Below are 25,323 nucleotides of genomic sequence, written 5' to 3' on the forward strand. Positions count from 1 at the left end.
TGAAAAGAGGGGAAAATGTTGCCAAAATTGCACATTAATTTTAAAATGGCTGACTTCCTGTTGGATTTGGGATATTGCTCCAAGAGACTTTTTTGTACATCTTGATATCTCCTATAAGCTTACCAGGTTTCAGAATCATACATAAAACACAGAGCAGGGGCTGATATTTTGAAATATTGTAGGGGGCGCTGTGGAGCCATTTCGCGCTATTCAATGAAAATGATCACATAACAACAAAGCCTTCATCACATTGGAGGTGTGTGCCAAATTTCAAGCCTCTATAAACTTGCCAAGACCCTCAAAAGCCACTTCATCTTTCATGTTGAACAGCGTTGCCACCAGGGTGCGCCGTTCAGTTTAAACTCACAATTTTTGCACTGAAGCATCACGAGGGACTGATGGTGATATTCACCGCTTTTGAGGTGGCCAAGATGAACCTGTGAAAATCAGTACAACAAAATTAAAGCCATGACATTTCCTGTTGCCACTAGGTGGCGCTGTCCGTATTTCCGACAATGGGCACATCAATCTGTTCAGGGCGGGTCTGACATCATGCCTGTAAAGTCTGGTACTGATCAGACTGGATTTCATTGAGTTATACTAATTTGTTTCTTCATGGCGTGACATCAAAGTTCGCCATGCTGCTGGGGTCACACCCTTTTGCGAAAAGTCACAGTTTTCACTGTAACCCAAGACCAACTTCTTAAGGCTTTCCTGGAGAAATTTGAGGCTGCAGATGTCACCCTTCACTATACTGTACCCCAAAGTGTAAAACATGACATTTCCTGTTCCCACTAGGTGGCGCTGTCCTTGATGTCAAATATGGCAGTTGAAATATGTTCAGGGGTGGAGCCTTATCATATGTGTGCTCTTTGGTCCAGATCGGAACATGTATGACAGAATGAGAGGCAATAAGATTTTCATGGCGAGTCATCGAAATTCGCCATGGCGCCACGGCCTCATAGTATTGTGAAAACTCAAAAGCTCCACAATTTAACATGGCCCAGGTGTGTAGTTGACACTGACCAAAGATGAAGCTTATACAACCAAATCCCAAGGAGGAGTTCGCAAAAGTTCGAGGCATGGAAATGGCAAAATTAGAGCCAAAATGTCACCTTCTCTTCCAAATGGCGGACTTCCTGTTGGGTTTGCGTCAATGGGCCCGCAGACTTTTTTGTTTGTCGTGGCATGATACACATGTGTGCCGAATTTCATACATGTAGCTGAAACGATGTGGTCGTAGGGCTGCATTTAACAAGGCATAGGTGGCGCTGTAGAGCCATTTCCCAGTGCTCATGAGTAAAACCATTAAAATACAAAATTTTTCACCAGACCTGGCATGTGTGCAAAATTTCATGAGTTTTTGAGCATGTTTAGGCCCTCAAAAAGCCAATTAATTTGCCGAAATAATAATAATAATAATAAGAAACAGAGCAATTACAATAGGGCCTTCGCACTGTCAGTGCTCGGGCCCTAATAATAATTAAAGCTGCAAGCAGCGTTATGAGGGCCCTCGCACCCCCGGCGCGTCGAGCCACGCCCAACACCTAAAACCAGCACCTCCGATCTGATGTCACATTGATGGAATTCATGCATTTAACCACCAGCTAACATTTCAACTCATTCATTCATGATTTGTTAGTCGTTCCACTAGGTGGCGCTCTAACCCTTATGCACAAATGGCATAACAAACATTTCCGAGCTCGAGTCTCATCACGCCTATGAGCTTTGGGAGAGATTGGACATTGTGTTTTTGAGTGACAGCAGATTACTGCTTTTTGGCAAGTGACTGAAACTCTACGTGCCGCCATGACCACCCCGTTTCCCTGAATGTAAAAAGCTTCGCAATTTAACATCACAAAGGTCTTTAGATTCCACACACAGGAGATTGCATCAATCTGATGAAATCCCTTGGAGGAGTACGTCAAAGCACGGTGCCTGAAAAGAGGGGAAAATCTTGCCAAAATTGCACATTAATTTTAAAATGGCTGACTTCCTGTTGGATTTGGGATATTGCTCCAAGAGACTTTTTTGTACATCTTGATATCTTACACAAGCTTACCAAGTGGCAGACTCATAGATGAAACACAGAGCAGGGGCTGATGTTTTGAAATATTGTAGGGGGCGCTGTGGAGCCATTTCGCGCTATTCAATGAAAATGATCACATGCCAACAAAGCGTTCATCCATTTGGAGGTGTGTGCCAAATTTCAAGCCTCTATAAACTTTCCAAGTCCCTCAAAAGCCACTTCATCTTTCATGGTAAACCGCGTTGCCACCAGGGTGCGCCGTTCAGTTTAAAGTCACAATTTTTGCACTGAAGCATCACGAGGGACTGATGTTGATATTCACCGCTTTTGAGGTGGCCACGATGAACCTGTGAAAATCAGTACAACAAAATTAAAGCCATGACATTTCCTGTTGCCACTAGGTGGCGCTGTACGTATTCCCGACAATGGGCACATCAATCTGTTCAGGGTGGGTCTGACATCATGCCTGTAAAGTCTGGTACTGAACAGACTGGATTTCATTGAGTTATACTAATTTGTTTCTTCATGGCGTGACATCAAAGTTCGCCATGCTGCTGGGGTCACACCCTTTTGCGAAAAGTCACAGTTTTCACTGTAACCCAAGACCAACTCCTTAAGGCTTTCCTGGAGAAATTTGAGGCTGCAGGTGTCACCCATCACTATACTGTACCCCAAAGTGTAAAACATGACATTTCCTGTTCCCACTAGGTGGCGCTGTCCTTGATGTCAAATATGGCAGTTGAAATATGTTCAGGGGTGGAGCCTTATCATATGTGTTCACTTTGGTCAAGGTCAGAAAATGTATGACAAAATGAGAGGCAATAAGATTTTCATGGCGAGTCATCGAAATTCGCCATGGCGCCACGGCCTCATAGTATTGTGAAAACTCAAAAGCTCCGCAATTTAACATGGCACAAGGGTGTAGTTGACACTGACCAAATATGAAGGTTATGAAATGAAACCCCAAGGAGGAGTTCGCAAAAGTTCGAGGCATGGAAATGGCAAAATTAGAGCCAAAATGTCACCTTCTCTTCCAAATGGCGGACTTCCTGTTGGGTTTGCGTCAATGGGCCCACAGACTTTTTTGTTCGTCTTGGCATGATACACATGTGTGCCAAATTTCATACATGTAGCTCAAACGATGTGGTCGTAGGGCTGCATTTAACAAGGCATAGGTGGCGCTGTAGAGCCATTTCCCAGTGCTCATATGTAAAACCATTAAAATACAAAATTTTTCACCAGACCTGTCATGTGTGCAAAATTTCATGAGTTTTTCAGCATGTTTAGGCCCTCAAAAAGGCCCTTGTTTTGCCTGAATAATAATAATAATAATAATAATAATTAAAGCTGCAAGCAGCGTTATGAGGGCCCTCGCACCCCCGGCACGTCGAGCCACTGCCAACACCTCAAACCGGCACGTCCGATGTGATGTCACATTGATGGATTTCATGCTTTTAATCACCAGCTAACATTTCATCTTATTCAACCAGGATTATAGTCATGCCACTAGGTGGCGCTCTAACCATTATTGACAAATAGCATAACAAACATTTCCAAGCTCGAGTCTCATCACACCTGCGACCTTTGGGAGAGATTGGACATTGTGTTTTTTAGAGACAGCAGATTACTGCTTTTTGCGAGTGATTGAAACTCTACGTGCCGCCATGACCACCCCGTTTCCCTGAATGGAAAAAGCTTCGCAATTTAACATCACAAAGGTCTTTAGATTCTACACACTGAAGAATGCTTCAATATGATGAAATCCCTTGGAGGAGTTCGTCAAAGTATGAAGCCTGAAAAGAGGGGAAAATGTCATCAAAATTACACATTAATTTTAAAATGGCTGACTTCCTGTTGGATTTGGGATATTGCTCCAAGAGACTTTTTTGTACATCTTGATATCTTACACAAGCTTACCAAGTGTCAGACTCATAGATGAAACACAGAGCAGGGGCTGATGTTTTGAAATATTGTAGGGGGCGCTGTGGTGCCATTTTGCGCTATTCAAGGAAAATGGTTACATAACAACAATGCTTTCATCCATTTGGAGGTGTGTGCCAAATTTCAAGCCTCTATAAACTTTCCAAGCCCCTCAAAAGCCACTTCATCTTTCATGATGAACTGCGTTGCCACCAGGGTGCGCCGTTCAGTTTAAAGTCACAATTTTTGCACTGAAGCATCACGAGGGACTGATGGTGATATTCACCGCTTTTGAGGTGGCCACGATCAACCTGTGAAAATCAGTACAACAAAGTTAAAGCCATGACATTTCCTGTTGCCACTAGGTGGCGCTGTCCGTATTTCCGACAATGGGCATATCAATCTGTTCAGGGCGGGTCTGACATCATGCCTGTAAAGTCTGGTACTGATCAGACTGGATTTCATTGAGTTATACTAATTTGTTTCTTCATGGCGTGACATCAAAGTTCGCCATGCTGCTGGGGTCACACCCTTTCGTGAAAAGTCACAGTTTTCACTGTAACCCAAGACCAACTCCTTAAGGCTTTCCTGGAGAAATTTGAGGCTGCAGATGTCACCCATCACAATACTGTACCCCAAAGTGTAAAACATGACATTTCCTGTTCCCACTAGGTGGCGCTGTCCCTGGTGTCAAATATGGCAGTTGAAATATGTTCAGGGGTGGAGCCTTATCATATGTGTGCTCTTTGGTCCAGATCGGAACATGTATGACAAAATGAGAGGCAATAAGATTTTCATGGCGAGTCATCGAAATTCGCCTTGGCGCCACGGCCTCATAGTATTGTGAAAACTCAAAAGCTCCGCAATTTAACATGGCACAAGGGTGTAGTTGACACTGTCCAAATTTGAAGCTTATACGACCAAATCCCAAGGAGGAGTTCGAAAAAGTTCGAGGCATGGAAATGGCAAAATTAGAGCCAAAATGTCACCTTCTCTTCCAAATGGCGGACTTCCTGTTGGGTTTGCGTCAATGGGCCCACAGACTTTTTTGTTCGTCTTGGCATGATACACATGTGTGCCAAATTTCATACATGTAGCTCAAACGATGTGGTCGTAGGGCTGCATTTAACAAGGCATAGGTGGCGCTCTAGAGCCATTTCCCAGTGCTCATATGTAAAACCATTAAAATACGTAAATTTTCACCAGACCTGACGCATGCGCAAAATTTCAAGAGTTTTCGAGCATGTTTAGGCCCTCAAAAGGCCGATTCATTTGCCGGAATAATAATAATAATAATAATTAAAGCTGCAAGCAGCGTTATGAGGGCCCTCGCACCCCATCGCGTCAAGCTACGCCCAACACCTACAACCAGCACCTCGGATCTGATGTCACATTGATGGAATTCATGCATTTAACCACCAGCTAACATTTCAACTCATTCATTCATGATTAGTTAGTCGTTCCACTAGGTGGCGCTCTAACCATTATGTACAAATGACATAATAAACATTTCTGACCTCGAGTCTCATCACTCCTATGAGCTTTTGGAGAGATTGGACATTGTGTCTTTGAGTGACAGCAGATTACTGCTTTTTGGCGAGTGATTGAAACTCCACGTGCCGCCATGACAACCCCGTTTCCCTGAACGTAAAAACCTTCGCAATTTAACATCACAAAGGTCTTTAGATTCCTCACACTGGAGATTGGTTCAATCTGATGAAATCCCTTGGAGGAGTTCGTCAAAGAAGGGTGCCTGGAAAGAGGGCAAAATGTCGCCAAAATTGCACATTCATTTTAAAATGGCTGACTTCCTGTTGGATTTGGGATATTGCTCCAAGAGACTTTTTTGTACATCTTGATATCTCCTATAAGCTTACCAGGTTTCAGACTCATACATAAAACACAGAGCAGGGGCTGTGGTTTTGAAAGTTTGTAGGGGGCGCTGTGGAGCCACTTCGCACTATTTAATGAAAATGATCACATGACAACAAAGCCTTCATCCATTTGGAGGTGTGTGCTAAATTTAAAGCCTCTATATTCTTTCCAAGCCCCTCAAAAGCCACTTCATCTTTCATGTTGAACAGCGTTGCCACCAGGGTGCGCCGTTCAGTTTAAAGTCACAATTTTTGCACTGAAGCATCACGAGGGACTGATGGGGATATTCACCGCTTTTGAGGTGGCCACGATCAACCTGTGAAAATCAGTACAACAAAATTAAAGCCATGACATTTCCTGTTGCCACTAGGTGGCGCTGTCCGTATTTCTGACAATGGGCACATCAATCTGTTCAGGGCGCGTCTGACATCATGCCTGTAAAGTCTGGTACTGATCAGACTGGATTTCATTGAGTTATACTAATTTGTTTCTTCATGGCGTGACATCAAAATTCGCCATGCTGCTGGGGTCACACCCTTTCGCGAAAAGTCACAGTTTTCACTGTAACCCAAGACCAACTCCTTAAGGCTTTCCTGGAGAAATTTGAGGCTGCAGATGTCACCCATCACTATACTGTACCCCAAAGTGTAAAACATGACATTTCCTGTTCCCACTAGGTGGCGCTGTCCTTGATGTCAAATATGGCAGTTGAAATATGTTCAGGGGTGGAGCCTTATCATATGTGTGCTCTTTGGTCCAGATCGGAACATGTATGACAGAATGAGAGGCAATAAGATTTTCATGGCGAGTCATCAAAATTCGCCATGGCGCCACGGCCTCATACTATTGTGAAAACTCAAAAGCTCCGCAATTTAACATGGCACAAGGGTGTAGTTGACACTGTCCAAATTTGAAGGTTATGAAATCAAACCCCAAGGAGGAGTTCGTTAAAGTTCGAGGCATGGAAACGGTAAAATCAGAGCCAAAATGTCACCTTCAATCCAAAATGGCGGACTTCCTGTTGGGTTTAGGACATTGCCATAATAGACTTTTTTGTTCGACTCTGAACGTTATATAGGTGTACCGACTTTCAAACATGTAGGTCATACCCATATCGGGGGCTCGCGTTTTTCATTTTTCTAGGTGGCGCTACTGAGCTAATTTTCCCTGGCCATGTCTGAGAACATTAAAATACGTAAATTTTCACCAGACCTGACGCGTGTGCAAAATTTCATGAGTTTTCGAGCATGTTTAGGCCCTCAAAAGGCCGATTCATTTGCCGGAATAATAATAATAATAATAATAATAATAATAATAATAATAATAATAATAATAATAAACAGAGCAATTACAATAGGGCCTTCGCACTGTCAGTGCTCGGGCCCTAATTAAAGCTGCAAGCAGCGTTATGAGGGCCCTCGCACCCCCGGCACGTCGAGCCACTGCCAACACCTCAAACCGGCACGTCCGATGTGATGTCACATTGATGGATTTCATGCTTTTAATCACCAGCTAACATTTCATCTTATTCAACCAGGATTATAGTCATGCCACTAGGTGGCGCTCTAACCATTATTGACAAATGGCATAACAAACATTTCCAAGCTCGAGTCTCATCACACCTGCGACCTTTGGGAGAGATTGGACATTGTGTTTTTTAGTGACAGCAGATTACTGCTTTTTGCGAGTGATTGAAACTCTACGTGCCGCCATGACCACCCCGTTTCCCTGAACGGAAAAAGCTTCGCAATTTAACATCACAAAGGTCTTTAGATTCTACACCCTGAAGAATGCTTCAATATGATGAAATCCCTTGGAGGAGTTCGTCAAAGTATGAGGCCTGAAAAGGGGGGAAAATGTCATCAAAATTACACATTAATTTTAAAATGGCTGACTTCCTGTTGGATTTGGGATATTGCTCCAAGAGACTTTTTTGTACATCTTGATATCTTACACAAGCTTACCAAGTGTCAGACTCATAGATGAAACACAGAGCAGGGGCTGATGTTTTGAAATATTGTAGGGGGCGCTGTGGAGCCATTTCGCGCTATTCAATGAAAATGATCACATGACAACAAAGCCTTCATCCATTTGGAGGTGTGTGCCAAATTTCAAGCCTCTATAAACTTTCCAAGCCCCTCAAAAGCCACTTCATCTTTCATGGTGAACCGCGTTACCAACAGGGTGCGCCGTTCAGTTTAAAGTCACAATTTTTGCACTGAAGCATCACGAGGGACTGATGTTGATATTCACCGCTTTTGAGGTGGCCACGATGAACCTGTGAAAATCAGTAAAACAAAATTAAAGCCATGACATTTCCTGTTGCCACTAGGTGGCGCTGTCCGTATTTCCGACAATGGGCACATCAATCTGTTCAGGGCGGGTCTGACATCATGCCTGTAAAGTCTGGTACTGATCAGACTGGATTTCATTGAGTTATACTAATTTGTTTCTTCATGGCGTGACATCAAAGTTCGCCATGCTGCTGGGGTCACACCCTTTCGTGAAAAGTCACAGTTTTCACTGTAACCCAAGACCAACTCCTTAAGGCTTTCCTGGAGAAATTTGAGGCTGCAGATGTCACCCATCACAATACTGTACCCCAAAGTGTAAAACATGACATTTCCTGTTCCCACTAGGTGGCGCTGTACCTGGTGTCAAATATGGCAGTTGAAATATGTTCAGGGGTGGAGCCTTATCATATGTGTTCACTTTGGTCAAGGTCAGAAAATGTATGACAAAATGAGAGGCAATAAGATTTTCATGGCGAGTCATCGAAATTCGCCATGGCGCCACGGCCTCATAGTATTGTGAAAACTCAAAAGCTCCGCAATTTAACATGGCACAAGGGTGTAGTTGACACTGACCAAATATGAAGGTTATGAAATCAAACCCCAAGGAGGAGTTCGCAAAAGTTCGAGGCATGGAAATGGCAAAATTTGAGCCAAAATGTCACCTTCTCTTCCAAATGGCGGACTTCCTGTTGGGTTTGCGTCAATGGGCCCACAGACTTTTTTGTTCGTCTTGGCATGATACATATGTGTGCCAAATTTCATACATGTAGCTCAAACGATGTGGTCGTAGGGCTGCATTTAACAAGGCATAGGTGGCGCTCTAGAGCCATTTCCCAGTGCTCATATGTAAAACCATTAAAATACAAAATTTTTCACCAGACCTGGCATGTGTGCAAAATTTCATGAGTTTTTGAGCATGTTTAGGCCCTCAAAAAGGCCCTTGTTTCGCCTGAATAATAATAATAATAATAATAATAATAATAATAATAATAAGAAACGGAGCAGATACAATAGGGCCTTCGCACTCTCGGTGCTCGGGCCCTAATAAACAGAGCAATTACAATAGGGCCTTCGCACTGTCAGTGCTCGGGCCCTAATAATAATAATAATAATAATAATAATAATAATAATAATAATAATAAGAAACGGAGCAGATACAATAGGGCCTTCGCACTCTCGGTGCTCGGGCCCTAATAATAATAATAAACAGAGCAATTACAATAGGGCCTTCGCACTATCAGTGCTCGGGCCCTAATAAGAAACGGAGCAGATACAATAGGGCCTTCGCACAGTCAGTGCTCGGGCCCTAATAATAATAATAATAATAATAATAATAATAATAAACAGAGCAATTACAATAGGGCCTTCGCACTGTCAGTGCTCGGGCCCTAATAAACAGAGCAATTACAATAGGGCCTTCGCACTGTCAGTGCTCGGGCCCTAATAATAAGAAACGGAGCAGATACAATAGGGCCTTCGCACTCTCGGTGCTCGGGCCCTAATAATAAGAAACGGAGCAGATACAATAGGGCCTTCGCACTCTCAGTGCTCGGGCCCTAATAAGACACGGAGCAGATACAATAGGGCCTTCGCACTCTCGGTGCTCGGGCCCTAATAATAATAATAATAATAAACAGAGCAATTACAATAGGGCCTTCGCACTATCAGTGCTCGGGCCCTAATAATAAACAGAGCAATTACAATAGGGCCTTCGCACTGTCAGTGCTCGGGCCCTAATAATAATAATAATAAGAAGAAGAAGAAACGGAGCAGATACAATAGGGCCTTCGCACTCTCGGTGCGCGGGCCCTAAAAACGGAGCAGATACAAAAGGGCCTTCGCACTCTCAGTGCTCGGGCCCTGATAGCTCGTGGTGTCTACAAATGGTATAGATTCTAGAAGTGTGATGGTTTGCCCATTTTTGCCGATCCCAGCAAGTTCTGCCCACAATCAGATTTCTCATAAAACCTCATAATTCCATTCTGGGATCCCATATCAGCTCAAACCGGATGGAAGGCATACTAGACAAAAATTTGATACTTATTGGCAAAACTACATTTTTTCAGTGAGGATCTGCTTGTTCACTGATGGAGGGGTCGAAGCTGAACTGATCAAGTGAAGTTTTTGACCATGCAAGATGACAGCAGACAGGTTCAGTAGGCAAAATACAACCCGAGATTTGTTTTGGTGAGACTGTTGTGGTCTGTGGGTGGTTTTCCTTTTTGTGATTACACACTGTCACATTACAAAGCGCCGGCAGGTCATGTGGGACCATCTGTCCTTCTAGTTTAGTTGAATATGAGGTGCAAGTGGATACTTCTGGAGGATGCACCAGCAAATGCACCGAGAAGTGTCACTAACCAAGGGAAGCTGGGAACTGCAAAGGCGTTCCTAGACCACCAAGAACCGCAAAAGCACCAAATGAATTGAACCATCCTTGGGACTTAATTGGAATAGATCTGTTTGTGGTCATGTCTCACCTTTGGTAATAAAGGAGCCATTCCTACTCAGGGCGGAGTCTTTGCTGGAGGTAGAGTCGCAGCGAAGCAGGGGCTCCGATTCATCAGGGAAGAAGCCTTTGGTGCGGTCCACTGGTGACTGCTCCAAACCCATGCCACTGACCCGGCCCATGCTACTGTTGCTGGCAATGCTAATAGGAGACTCTGTGGGCTTCTGGATTGGACTGTGTCTATTGCTTACATTCCCTGAGGTCATCAGCTGGTTGATGTCAAACTGCAAATATGAAGGAGGAGTGGAAAGTGAGGAAAAGAAGAGGAAGATGATGAGAAGGGGAATTGACAAGAGGAAAAAAACATTTTAGGAGATTGGTGGAAATGGCTCTTAATGACAATATGATTGATGATATATGGCACAAAGGTCCAGAAGATAATGACCTTTAGTTGAATCGCTGAAAGTGCAGAGACATATTATATTTATGTAAAGTAGATGTTAAGTTTGACATGCAGGCTTTTACAAAGAAACTTTGAATGCACTTGCCGGAGAAACTCACGGTAAGATGCAATGTGATAACACCAAAAAGTTCCTGGCTACGACTGACTCCCATTAACAAGATCTGAACATTTGGGTAATACTAGTGAGCTCTCTCTCTCTCTCTCCCCCCCATGACACATGATGTTAACGAAACAAATGAAGCATCAAGGTAAAAGGAATATATACTGGCCTGAAGTTTCTCACTAAATTTTCTGAAAAATTAAAACACAACTGCATAGGTCCCTGGCCAGCCAATCACCCGTGAGTCCTGGAACGCTTTGATTTCGACAGAGGAAGGCAGGGCCACATGAGGCCGGGGGCCGTAACATCCCTCCCCTTAAATTACCAACTATGTTGGGCAAAAGCAGATATTAGGAACTGTAACAAAAACAAAGAACAAACACCACAAAACATGTTTACAACCAAAACAGACCATCAGCCAAAACATTTTCAGACCCCTTTTTGTGGTGAATACTTAAGTTGTATTCCTGCAGCAACAGAGCCCAGCGCATAAGGCGCTGCTTATGATTAAACATGCGAGCAAAGGACACAAGTGGGTTGTGGTCAGTGTACATAACAAGAGGTAACATGCTAGACCCCAGGTATACGTGAAAGTGCTGAAGAGCCAACAACAAAGTCAGGGTCTCCTTTTCAATGGTGGAGTAGTTTAACTGATTTTTATTAAACTTGCGGGAAAAGTAACAAACGGAGTGGTCCAAACCCTGCAAGTCTTCTTGCAACAGCACTGCCCCAGCCCCGACAGCACTGGCATCAACCTGAAGTTTGAATGGTCGCGTCAAATCAGGTGCAGCTCACACAGGAGTGTGGCAGAGGAGGGCTTTTGCACTTTCAAAAGCATCTTGACACTCACTTGACCATAGAAACTGAACCTTTAGACTGAGTAGGTCAGTCAGTGGCTTGACTACAGAGGAGAAATTTTTACAAAAGTTTCTGTAGTAGCCCACCATCCCTAGAAACCTACACAACTCACGGCTGGTGCTAGGTGTGGGGAACTCTTTAATCACTGCCACTTTTGGTAAATGGCCTGGTAAATGGTAAATGGCCTGTATTTATATAGCGCTTTACTAGTCCCTAAGGACCCCAAAGCGCTTTACATATCCAGTCATCCACCCATTCACACACACATTCACACACTGGTGATGGCAAGCTACATTGTAGCCACAGCCACCCTGGGGCGCACTGACAGAGGCGAGGCTGCCGGACAGTGGCGCCACCGGGCCCTCTGACCACCACCAGTAGGCAATGGGTGAAGTGTCTTGCCCAAGGACACAACGACCGAGACTGTCCAAGCCGGGGCTCGAACCGGCAACCTTCCGATAACAAGGCGACCTCCCAACTCTTGAGCCACGATCGCCCCACTTTTGCATCAATGGGCCGGACCTGTCCACGTCCCACCTCCCTGCCCAAGTACGTCACTGTAGCTTTGGTAAACTCACACTTAGCTAAGTTGAGAGTTAGAGTAGCTTGAGCCAAATGGTGAAATACCTGGCGTAGAGTTTCCAAATGATCTTTCCATGTTTCAGTATAAATTACTAGATCATCTAGGTAGGCACTGCAGTTGGACAGGCCACGGAGGACTTTATTTACCAGCCTCTGGAAGGTGGCAGGAGCGTTACACATGCCGAATGCCATAGGTACATACAGTGGGGCAAAAAAGTATTTAGTCAGCCACCGATTGTGCAAATTCCCTCACCTAAAATGATGACAGAGGTCAGTAATTTGCACCAGAGGTACACTTCAACTGTGAGAGACAGAATGTGAAAAAAAAAATCCATGAATCCACATGGTAGGATTTGTAAAGAATTTATTCGTAAATCAGGGTGGAAAATAAGTATTTGGTCAATAACAAAAATACAACTCAATACTTTGTAACATAACCTTTGTTGGCAATAACAGAGGTCAAACGTTTACTATAGGTCTTTACCAGGTTTGCACACACAGTAGCTGGTATTTTGGCCCATTCCTCCATGCAGATCTTCTCGAGAGCAGTGATGTTTTGGGGCTGTCGCCGAGCAACACGGACTTTCAACTCCCGCCACAGATTTTCTATGGGGTTGAGGTCTGGAGACTGGCTAGGCCACTCCAGGACTTTCAAATGCTTCTTACGGAGCCACTCCTTTGTTGCCCGGGTGGTGTGTTTTGGATCATTGTCATGTTGGAAGACCCAGCCTGGTTTCATCTTCAAAGTTCTCACTGATGGAAGGAGGTTTTGGCTCAAAATCTCACAATACATGGCCCCATTCATTCTGTCCTTAACACGGATTAGTCGTCCTGTCCCCTTGGCAGAAAAACAGCCCCATAGCATGATGTTTCCACCCCCATGCTTCACAGTAGGTATGGTGTTCTTGGGATGCAAGAAGTATTCTTCTTCCTCCAAACACCACGAGTTGAGTTTATACCAAAAAGTTCTACTTTGGTTTCATCTGACCACATGACATTCTCCCAATCCTCTGCTGTATCATCCATGTGCTCTCTGGCAAACTTCAGACGGGCCTGGACATGCACTGGCTTCAGCAGCGGAACACGTCTGGCACTGCGGGATTTGATTCCCTGCCGTTGTAGTATGTTACTGATGGTGACCTTTGTTACTTTGGTCCCAGCTCTCTGCAGGTCATTCACCAGGTCCCCCCGTGTGGTTCTGGGATCTTTGCTCACCGTTCTCATGATCATTTTGACCCCACGGGATGAGATCTTGCGTGGAGCCCCAGATCGAGGGAGATTATCAGTGGTCTTGTATGTCTTCCATTTTCTGATGATTGCTCCCACAGTTGATTTTTTTCACACCAAGCTGCTTGCCTATTGTAGATTCACTTTTCCCAGTCTGGTGCAGGTCTACAATACTTTTCCTGGTGTCCTTCGAAAGCTCTTTGGTCTTGGCCATGGCGGCGTTTGGAGTCTGACTGTTTGAGGCTGTGGACAGGTGTCTTTTATACAGATGATGAGTTCAAACAGGTGCCATTCATACAGGTAACGAGTGGGGGACAGAAAAGCTTCTTACAGAAGATGTTAGAGGTCTGTGAGAGCCAGAGATTTTCCTTGTTTGAGGTGACCAAATACTTATTTTCCACCCTAATTTACAAATAAATTCTTTACAAATCCTACCATGTGGATTCATGGATTTTTTTTTTCCACATTCTGTCTCTCACAGTTGAAGTGTACCTCTGGTGCAAATTACTGACCTCTGTCATCATTTTAAGTGGGGGAACTTGCACAATCGGTGGCTGACTAAATACTTTTTTGCCCCACTGTAGGTACATAGGTACTGTAGAAAATCATCAGGTGTTACAAAGGCAGAGATGTTAGAGGCATGCTCAGTTAAAGGGACCTGCCAGTAACCTTTAAGATCTAATTTAGTGCCATACTGAGCAGTCACAATACTGTCCACACAATCCTCAATTCTTTGGAGAGGATGTGAGTCAGTCACAGAATTCACCTTCCATAAGTCTGTAATGAAATGGGGCGAGCCATCTGGCTTAGACTCCACTATACAAGGTGAGCTCCAGGGGCTTTGACTGCAACATGGCTTCGCTAAGCCATGTTGCAGCAGATAGTCAGCGTCCTGTTTCATGAGCTTATGGGGGCTGGCTCGACAAGGATGCTGCTTAATAGGTTTAGCTCCCTGGACATCGATATCATGCTCTAGCACTGTAGTGTGAGTTGGCACACTACACAATAAACAGGTGTATTCACTAATCAAGACAGTTATGTCATCTTGCTGCTCAGAAGACAGATGTTCGAGCAAGCTCGGTAATGCTTTCAGCATTTCTGAGTTAGACAGACGGGGTCTAGAACAGGTGGGATAACTTAGTTTTAAACCATCAACCTCGTCCACCCCTCCTTCCTCTAGGTGGCTTGAGGCTACAACAAGCACAGGCGATAGCCGGCCCTGGTGTCGATCGAGGATGGTATAATTTCAACATGCTTATGTGGCAGACGCGTGTTTTGCACCTGTGGTCGGGAGTGCAAATTACATAATCAGTCTCCCCTCTCTTTTCACAGACTTCAAAGGGGCTGCTATACCTAGCAGACAAGGCTGAGCCCAGAACAGGCAACAGCACAAGAACCTGGTCACCCACCTGAAAGGTTCTTTTAACAGAAGCCTTATCGTAATGGCGTTTCATTTTCCCCTGTGAAACAGCAAGGTGCTGTTTAGCCAGAGCATTGGCTTGGTTCAAACGCTCACGGAAGTGTTTTACATACCTCCTTACATTTACCTTGGAAACCCTGTGTGGGCTCAAAAATAACTCTTTCAGAGCTTTGAGGGATCCGCGTGGCCTATGGCCAAATACCAGCTCAGAAGGACTAAAACCAAGTGACTCCTAAATAGCGTCACGGGCAGCAAATAACACAAATGGAACTCCCTCATCTCAGCTCTTTTCAGACCGTAAGCAGTATTTGCGCAGCATCGCCTTTAAGGTCTGATGCCACCGCTCTAATGCACCTTGCGATTCAGGATGATAAGCAGAGGACACAACATGTTTGACACCTAGAGTGCTAGCCACTTGTTTGAATAACTTAGATTGAAAGTTTGAGCCCTGGTCAGTCTGTATGACCTTTGGCAGGCCAAACACTGAAAAGAATGTTGTCAACGCCTTAACAACTGATTTCGCTGTAACCTTATGTAACGGGACAGCCTCTGGGAAACAGGTAGCTACACACATGATCGTGAGAAGGTATTGCTTTCCTGATTTTGTTCTAGGTAGTGGACCCACACAATCGACTATGACATGGTCAAATGGCTGATCCACTACAGGAATGGGACATAACGGAGCTGGGGGTATTACTTGATTAGGTTTACATGCAATCTGACACATATGACAACTGCGGCAAAATTTAGAAACATCACGCTTCATACCAGGCCAAAAGAAATGCTTTAATAGTAGCTGGTATGTTTTTGTGATGCCCAAGTGTCCTGACCACTGGCATTCATGGGCAAGAGCCTGGATTTTCTGCCGGTACACAGCGGGCACGACAACCTGCTTAACATTACTCCATTCTGCACCTTCTGCACCTGGTGGAGACCACTGACGCATTAGAACATCATGTTCTACAAAATAGGCTTGTTGCTCTTTATTGACTTGCTCAGCACTTACCGTATGTTTGAAACAGCTCTGCAGCGTTTTATCAGCTAATTGAGCTGCTGACAGCTGGTCTTTGGTCAAGGGCAGCGAAGAGATCTTTGGAAATGGATCGGGCTCCTCAGGTTTCACTGAGTCTGGCGGTGACAGAAGATTGTTTCTTTTAGTTTGTACATCATTCTCCTCGGAAAATGAGGACATCAACACCGAATCAGAGAGAGCAACATCAGTATCTTTACGAGCTTGTGCTCGAGTAATTGCACAGGCTGGATACAGCCCAGGGTGCATGGAAACATCAGAGGTTTTCTGATTTAGGGGGTTGTCTAAAACCTCAAGACGAGGGAGCATTAACCCTCCTGCAATATCATTGCCCAACAACATGGCCACACCCTCTATTGGCAAGGATGGGCAAACAGCAACAGGGAAAAATCCTGTAACAAGTTTTGATTTTATAAAAACTCTGTGAACTGGTCTTGGGAGCGTAACCCATCTCTATCCCCAGTAGAACAGAATTAAAACCACATTCACTTTCAGCAGAAAAAGGTAAAACACAATCCTCTAACAAAACTAACTCTCGCAGAGCATCATGGTCACTCACTTTTGAAGCAACGCACCATTTATCAAAGAGAATACCCTTTTCTCTAGCAAACTCTACATAAGTTTGGGTCAGCAATTTCTTCTGCTGGCGAAACCTCTGGCTTCGGGGACTAACTCATATGCCTGCGAAACAGCTGTTTTAACTCACGCATAGTCTAAACTGTCCTTTAAAGAAAGCGAAGCCACCACCTCTTGGGCTTTTCCAGACAGTTTGCACTGTAACAAAAGAGGCCAAATATCACTAGGCCACTGCAACGCACCAGCGATATGCTCAAATGCTGCAATGTGTCAACCTCAGTTTCTCTAAAAGTGGGCACTAAAGAAATGCACTTACTGATATCAAAAGCAGAAGCAGACGAGGAGGTGGAACCGGAATTGTCAGCAGAGGTAGACGAGGCTTGTGGCTGAGACTCCAGCTCAATCTTTGTCTGCCTCTATCTCCAGCCTTCGTATTTCAAGCTCTAGCTGAGCCTGCCTGTTCTGGGCCTTCTCCTCAGCCTCCAATTGGAGACGTGCCAGCCGCACTTTCAGCCAAGCTCCTTCTCTGCCTTCTGAACTCCCAGAGGAGAGTGGATCATAGCGAGGAAGTGTGCGTGGCGTTTTCCCCCGCTCATTCCCCTCGCCATCCCCACAAGAACCATTCTTGTGTGTGTGAATGGGTGGATGACTGGATATGTAAAGCGCTTTGGGGTCCTTAAGGACTAGTAAAGCGCTATATAAATACAGGCCATTTACCATTCTTGTGGCCCTCCTCAACTATGGTAGCTTGGTGTGGCACACCAGGGACCACAGGCACGCATGTGCTTTACCTCCATGCGTGAGATCAGTATGTGCAGCAGCTTAAGCTGTACAATATTTCAGGAAATAGTTTATTTCACCTTTTGACATTGTTAGTTCCACACGAGGTAGATGTTTACTACTGCAGACTAAACTTACATTTCTGTCACCTACAAGACACTTGCCTTTAATGTTACTATTACTCTCACAACCATACATAACCATAAAGTGGTGTACAATTCTGAATTTGTCAACCCTTTTTGCCAAAAATAGAAGAGGGCACTTCTCACGAGTAGCACGTGGGGAAGAAGTGTAAGCTGAGGGATGACTTAACAGATGTGCCACTCGTTGAGAGAAAGGTTTGGTTTGTTGATGATTTGAGTTTTACGACAGCAGAGGGACAGACTAAAACAGGTTTTACTGTAGCAGACAGTGAGAGAGAGTTATCTATGCAGGACAACTAACATGTTTCATATTTGCTTAAGCAGCAGAGATTCTAGCTTTAACGGAAGCGTGTGAAGCTGCAGAGAGACAATATACCCTGATAGGCAGTATGCATTTGCTACATTACATTTCTTTGTAGTGCAGTGAGTGAGACGAGGTGTGACAACCTCTACAGGGAAACCTGTAGCCAAGCCAAACTCTTGCAAAATCTGCTGGAGGCAGTGTTATTGTCCAGTAGACTTGCCGTTTGTAAATGTGCAGCACATATGTGAGGGAAAGATCCAGTTGCATTAGGGAAAGTTTTTGCATCTTTAGGAGAACATGGTGTTAATATTTTAGCAGTACAACATTGGCAGACATGCAGGCCCACTCACCTACAGCAGGAAAACAGTTGTGATTTACAGAAGGAGCGAGCTTGCAGGTTGGTGTTTATTATCTGTGTGATAAACCAATACTGCCTTAGAATTTGTATAAGACTGCTGCTATTTTGAGCCATGGGCTATACCATGTCTCAACAGGAGGGAGATGAGCAGTAGTTTATACTCACTCTAGGATTATTAAATACTTTTAAAAAAATTGCAGGTAGAGAGAACTAATAGAACAGTAAAGTTAAGACTTAGGAAGACGGGCAGGACATGGTTAGACTGTATAGAATTCGTTAAGATGTACATGAGGATTACTCCAACAGAGAACGGTCTGACTCTTTGAGATTACATATGTTAGAGCATTTAGAGTTCTAGTCTTCTGTAGTGATGATAGAAAAGCAGAAGAGAGAGCATATTAGCAGATTAGATGCTTGAAATGTTTAAAAGTAAAGAAGTCATGAGAACAAATGATCTGCCAGATGATTCTGTTTCTCTGCAGGAGCAGAGTCTGAAGTCTGGAGATTGGATGTTGATAAGGCCATGGAGAGGAAGTGCTGATCCAGTCTGTGATGGAAAGGTCCCTATTAGGTGCTGCTGATGACGACTACAGCAGTGAAGATTGCTGGAAGAAACACTTGGATATATCAAGCACACTGCAAGAAGGTGACACAGATCCAGGCCAGCTCGGAGTAAGTGGCAGGAAGACCGGGTACAAAGGGGCGGGGAAAGCCTCCACGGCCCTTCGTCTCAATCTGGTGATGAAACCAACTGAGCCACAGGTACTCATCAGAATGGCTGGGAATGTGCTGTGCATCTTCTTGAGCCTGTGGGCCCAGAGGGGGATGAGTGGTAAGACAGACCTGCTAGTCTGTCTCAAAGTATCTGACTTGCTGCAGGACATTGAACAGCTAAACGAACTGGAAACAGGCCAATTGCCTATGTGTATGAAGGACAATGGATTAGTCCAAGTTGGAGATTTACCATGGAACATGGTAACATCACCTATTCTTTTGTCTTCTGCAAGAAGGATGTAAACAGAGAAACCTTTTGTCTACATTTACATCATGAACACTTGAGGTTTTGAGCCAAGAAGATCAAAACAGCTTGATCCAATTTCCTTTACAAATCGTTTTCTGTGGTGACAACAGGACAGGAGAAGAGTTGTAAATGCAGATAATTCACCAGTTGACTCTAACCCCCACAGGATGCCTACAGTGAGAAGATTTGGGGGGGGGGGGGGGGGGTGATAGGAGTCAATAAAGAAGGGTGTTGACCAGGCTACAGCTTTGAAGTTAGCTGAGAGCCACATGGACAAACAATAAAGTCAACTGATGCGTTTGAATGCCTATGTCTGTATACAGTTGGATTGTAGTGACATATGATTTTTGAGAATGATGATTCTTCTTCTTTGACTTTTGACATTCAGTTGTTTACTTGCAGAAATACATAATGAATCGCACGACAGGAGTAGATGCACCACAAGGCTGGATAGTTTGGTTAATGTCTGGTCCTTGGTGGCATCTTCTTTTGAAAATATTAATTCCTGTTTTTGGACTGTTGATATTGATTTGCTTATGTATAGGATGCATTTTACCGTGTATAAGATCAATGCTAACTAAAATGATTCCAATACATTTGTTAATTATGTACTTTTATAACAACATGACATGACTGAAATTACTGACATGACAGAAGCGTGTGTATAAATGACGCCAGCGCTGAAAATGTCAAGCATGAGGTGCATGGCTTAGAATATACTACATAGGAATAATTTGAAGCATAAAAATAACATAACAGGAGGGAATGTTAGAGTGAATTGTTAAATGTTTGTCATTTTTATGTTTACCATTTGTACATTGTTTTAAGGAATTCTTTCTGTCCTTCCCTCCCCAGATTCTTAAGATTCTGGGAGGGGGGCGGTAGTGTTTTTTTATCACAGGAACATCCTTGTGAAGGTCTGTTTGATGTTGGTAAACTTCCTCCCCTTTGTATGGCTTCACTGTGTTATCAACCACAAAACCAGGTACTTTTAGTACATTCATGCTACATGCTCGCACTACGTGCTTTGCTCGCCTTTTTACCGCTCTGTTGAGCCCGTCACACTCAGCAGGTCGAGCTCGAGCTAAGACAGCCGAGTCAGATGAAGACACCAACAATCACGTTACTCATTGACAGACAGAAATCAGGCTGTTTCTGCGGTTTTCGGCCGCGGGGCCGGCCCTGCTGCTGGGCTACTGACGATTAGCTGTGGCGTTCGTGGGTGCGTGTGGGAGACAGCAAGGAGGCCGCGCACGGAATCAAGGATCAGAGGATGGCCCTCTGCTCGGACGAGACTTTTCAGGAACTATTACAAAGAATCCACGACATGGAAATGAAAATCAGACGCCTTGAGGAGAACGCCAAAAGCGAAAGCAATAAAACTCTGCCTGTGGCTTACGGCAAGCAACAACCGGGCGGACCAATACCATCAACACAGAGTGGGACCCCTCCGAGTGGAGGACGTTTGTCGGGAGGGACTCCCCATTCATCAGACCTTCTTAGACGGGAGACTCCCAGGAAGAAGATAAAGGAACATCGAAAGACACTCCAACAAGAAACAACTTCGATTATTCCTCTAAAAAATAGATTTGCGCCTCTCAGCTCATTACCGTCCAGCCCGCAAAGACTGTCAGCTGCAGAGCGAGGTCACCGGAATGTAAATAAAGATAAAACAACCCGCACGAAATGGGCAAAGAGAACAGAGAACAGCAAGCGAGGGAGAGCACTTGCTATTATTCATGACGGATCAATCAAAGGAATTGAACAGCTATGCATCAATACTAGTGTCTTTAATTGTCCACAAATGACAGTAAAATAAATTTCTGAGAGGATTCCATCAATTATTGAGAATAACCCAGAGCTAGAAAAAGTTGTTGTTCATGCTGGAGCTGCTGACATCCTTTTGAAAAAATCCGAAATTTTAAAGAAAGACTTTTTGGATTTACTTCAGAACTTTGACAACCACAAGGTGCAACTCCACGTATCTGGACCGATTCCAGCAACGCCCTACGGTGAAGAATATAGCAAGATGAAATCGTTCAGCAGGTTTGTTAAAACTGTCTGTGCTGAAAGGTCAATTCGATATCTAAATAATTTTAAGATTTTTTGTGGAAGGAAGCACCTGTTTACAAGAAATGAACGTAACATTAATAAGAAAGGTCAGAGGCTTTATCTTCTGAACTTTTCTCACGTGAACTCATTGCCCTGTTCTCAAATTGAGATAAAGACGTCAGTATCAGCTGAGACACACAGTGGACGCCAACCAGCTGTATCACACAGAGACCATGACGTACTTGCACCTTTCAGTGATAAGCCTGCCAGAGACGTATCAGCCAACCCAAAAACAACGGCACCTGACGACTCGAAAGAAACACAGAGTTTCAGCAACGCTGTGCAGAAACACATCAGTTGACATAGCTCAAACAGCTGAGTTACTATGCCAGCCCCCAACAACTTCACTTCCAGCAGAGATTACAGCAACTCCAGCCAAATATGCAGTTTCAACTCCGTGCAGAAACTCACCAGCTGATGCCTGTACACCTTCATCATCCTCATCCTCATCAGTGATCATATCACCATTTAAGTCGTTTCCCGAACCCCTTCAAACCCAAATAAACAGAGGGATTCATCTGACACCAAAAGTGGGACCACACCCGCCTACTAATTATAAACAATGTGGCTCTCCACTCCACCTAACTGAGTCTGATATCTGATACCGACCGGATGCCGTTACCGGATTGCATCATTTCCACCAAAATGTGTCCGGTCACTCTCATTCATATATTAAAAGCAAAATACCAGTTATTATAGGCAACAGATCCTTACACATTAAAAGTACTTATAATCAAACAGTACAGAATCTGAATATAATACTGTGCAACAATAATCTCTCAATCACTAAAAGAAATATTAAAGCAGCTGCACTAAATATTAGATCTCTATCAGGGAAGTCTCTCCTAATTAATGATTACATCATTTCACATGATATACATGTTCTCTTTCTTTCAGAAACTTGGTTAGATGGAAATTCAGAACAAGCTGTATTAATAGAGACTTGCCCAACTGATTATCACTTCATTAGTGAGACCAGAAAAAAAAAAAAAGAGGTGGTGGTCTTGCTGTAATCTTTCACCAATCACTAAACTTTAAAAAGGTATCGCTAGGTGAGTTCAGCACCTTTGAATATTTAGCTACTGAAATAAATGAACCAAACAAAGTTTTATTTTTAAACATATATAGACCACCAAAATCTAATACAAACTTTTTTAATGATTTCAATGACCTTTGCTCTGCAATATGTCTAGACTATGACCAGATAGCAATTGTGGGAGATTTTAACATTCATACTGACAAGCTTCAAGATAGCAGAACAAAAGCATTAAATTATGTCCTCCATAACTTTGATCTAATCCAGCACTTTAGTGAGCCAACGCATAATCGAAGACACACTCTGGACCTACTTATTAGCGAAGATCTAAATATCTCTAACATTGCCGTTACTGATATTGCATTATCTGATCATTTCTGCATTTCATTTGATAGCAACATCTTAGCCAATATACCTAATCAGAGTAAGATCACTGTTAAAAACGCTTCTTTGGAGAAAACTCAGCTGAATATTTTAAACTGATGTACACTTCCACCTTGTTTAAATCACCAACATCCACCAACACACATTCAGTAAACAAACTGACAGATGATTTTCTATCCAAAATCTTAGACATGATGGATAAGATTGCACCATTCAAGGTTAAAACTGTCTCTAGTAAAAAGAAGTCTCTGTGGAGAAGTGATCCACTGGTATGTAATGAAAAAAGAGAGTGCTGGCATGCTGAGAGAAAATGGCAGAAAACTCGACTCCAGGTTCACTGCGAGATATATAAAGAGAGGCTGAATAAGTATCAGCTAGCTCTGAAGGATGCAAGGGAGTCATTTTTCTCTGAGATTATTCATAGAAACAACAACAATGCTAGGACATTATTTGCTACAGTCGAGAGATTAACCACTCCTCCAGTGGAAATAGCCCCTGAATTAAGCTCCACCAGGGCCTGTAATGAATTTGCCAGCTTCTTTATTGAAAAGATCTTGAAAATCAGAAGATCGATTGACACATTAGTTTCAACCCCAATACCGACGTTAAGCCCAATTACCACTTATGCAGAGAAAATGACTCACTTTCAAACAATAAATCAATCAAGCCTCGATAAAATTATTGAGAATCTAAGCTCTGCCACCTGCTGCTTGGATATATTACCGACAGGTTTTCTTAAAAAGGTCCTCCCAGCCATCAGGGAAGATCTGGTCCAAATAGTTAACGCATCCCTCAGTAGTAATATACCTATAGCTTACAGCATTTAATTTAGCTAGTTTAGGAAGATTTCACTTTTCTAATAGTTTCACAGGCTAATATTTTTTAAATAGACCACCACAAACAACATGTATCCCTTTAGAAATAAAGTGTGATACTTCTAAAAGTACATATTCACACTAGCGCTGTATATCAACCCCAATGTGGCTTTAATGCAACTAGTCTTATAGTTATCTACTAGTCTGCAACAGTTAGATTACACATAGATGATTTAACTACTTTAGGGGCATTTCACTTTTCTAAAAGTTTCACAGGCCAATAGTTTTAAATAGAGCACCGCAAACAACATGTATTCTTTTAGAAATAAACTGTGATACTTCTAAAAAACACATATTCACACCTAGTCACACTCTGTAACAGTTAGACAGAGGGGGTGCAGTTAGGCTCCCAACAGTCTGTAAAAAGGTATGAAGCAACAAAAGAGGCTCCCTTATCAAGAGCACCCCAGCCCAAAGGTGTTTCTTCACAAACAGTTAATTCCCACACTCTGTAACAGTTAGACAGAGGGGGTTGCAGTTAGGCTCCCAACAGTCTGCAAAAGAAGTCATGAAGCAAACAAAAGAGGCTCCCTTATCAAGAGTATCCCAGCACCCATCTCAACTGTAGTTCCATACATTCCACATTTTTTAATTACAAACAAACGGTTAATTCCATTATCTTATCTTATCATGTCAGAGGCCAACAGAAACCTTGTCCAACAGAGTCTCCAAAGGCTTTCCACCTTTCTTCCTTACAACGTACTCTTTTATCTCTACATCGCAGAGGTCAACTGAAAGTAGCCCCACCTATATAAAAACACCCCATCAGACACACAGTATTTTCCTCAGCACTTCACAACTGCCACAAGGTATATCATTTTAACTTTTTATTTTTTCACCTGAATGTGCGTTGGAGCCGACTTTGCTACCCGCACAGAGCGTTTCTGACAGCCGGGCGCTGCTTATACAATAGAGAAAAGCAACAATACAGAGTGTTTCTCTGCTCCAAGAAATCTGAGGGCCTTTCACAAGGTAAGCATGTCTGTTATACCCAGGGCATAAATGTCTGTATGTCAGTGCTGATTATTCAAACCCTTTTTAAAATGTGACACATATGTTGTCCGAAAATATTTCCTCTAAATTTGCAAAGTTACTGATTTAAAAAATATATATTTTCGAACTTTTAGTTGCATGTCAAACATATTATAGACTCTTTAGCATATTTATATAGCTAAATTCACAATGGTATAACCGTGCTAAATAAAAGAGGCCCAAGCACCAATGCACTCTAATCCACTCCGCTAAACTGAATGTTGATAAGTACATGAAGCGTACCTCTACCTCTACAGCTGAAAACAGTTTGTATCCGTACTCTGAGGGTCTGCTGAATTGTTTTTAATACGGCACTTTTTGACGAACAGCAGATGATGAAATCCTCTTTATTGTAGAAACTGTCCCTAAGCTATTGTTGCTCATACTTACTGAGGTCGCTAGCTACTTCCTTACTATGTCAGTAAACTTTTTTGAAAAGGAAGCTGTTGTAGATT

General features: G+C 43.3%; 1 protein-coding gene across 4 annotated transcripts in view; it reads right to left on the minus strand.

The window, feature by feature from the left end:
* The window catches only part of tnfrsf21 (tumor necrosis factor receptor superfamily, member 21), a 201,471-nt gene that overhangs the window by 25,819 nt on the left and 150,329 nt on the right, over positions 1–25,323 (minus strand). For 2 of the 4 annotated variants that reach the window (XM_080289960.1, XM_080289963.1), the window contains one exon: positions 10,599–10,851. The exons of 1 other annotated variant lie outside the window; for it this stretch is intronic. In XM_080289960.1, coding sequence (XP_080146086.1) covers positions 10,599–10,851 — 253 coding nt within the window. Of the gene's footprint in view, positions 1–10,598; positions 10,852–25,323 lie in introns of those variants that run through there. One more of the 4 variants, XR_013901918.1, reaches the window with a different exon arrangement.

This window comes from Astatotilapia calliptera, chromosome 15 (assembly GCF_964374335.1).
Source record: "Astatotilapia calliptera chromosome 15, fAstCal68.1, whole genome shotgun sequence".
NCBI lineage: Eukaryota > Metazoa > Chordata > Actinopteri > Cichliformes > Cichlidae > Astatotilapia > Astatotilapia calliptera.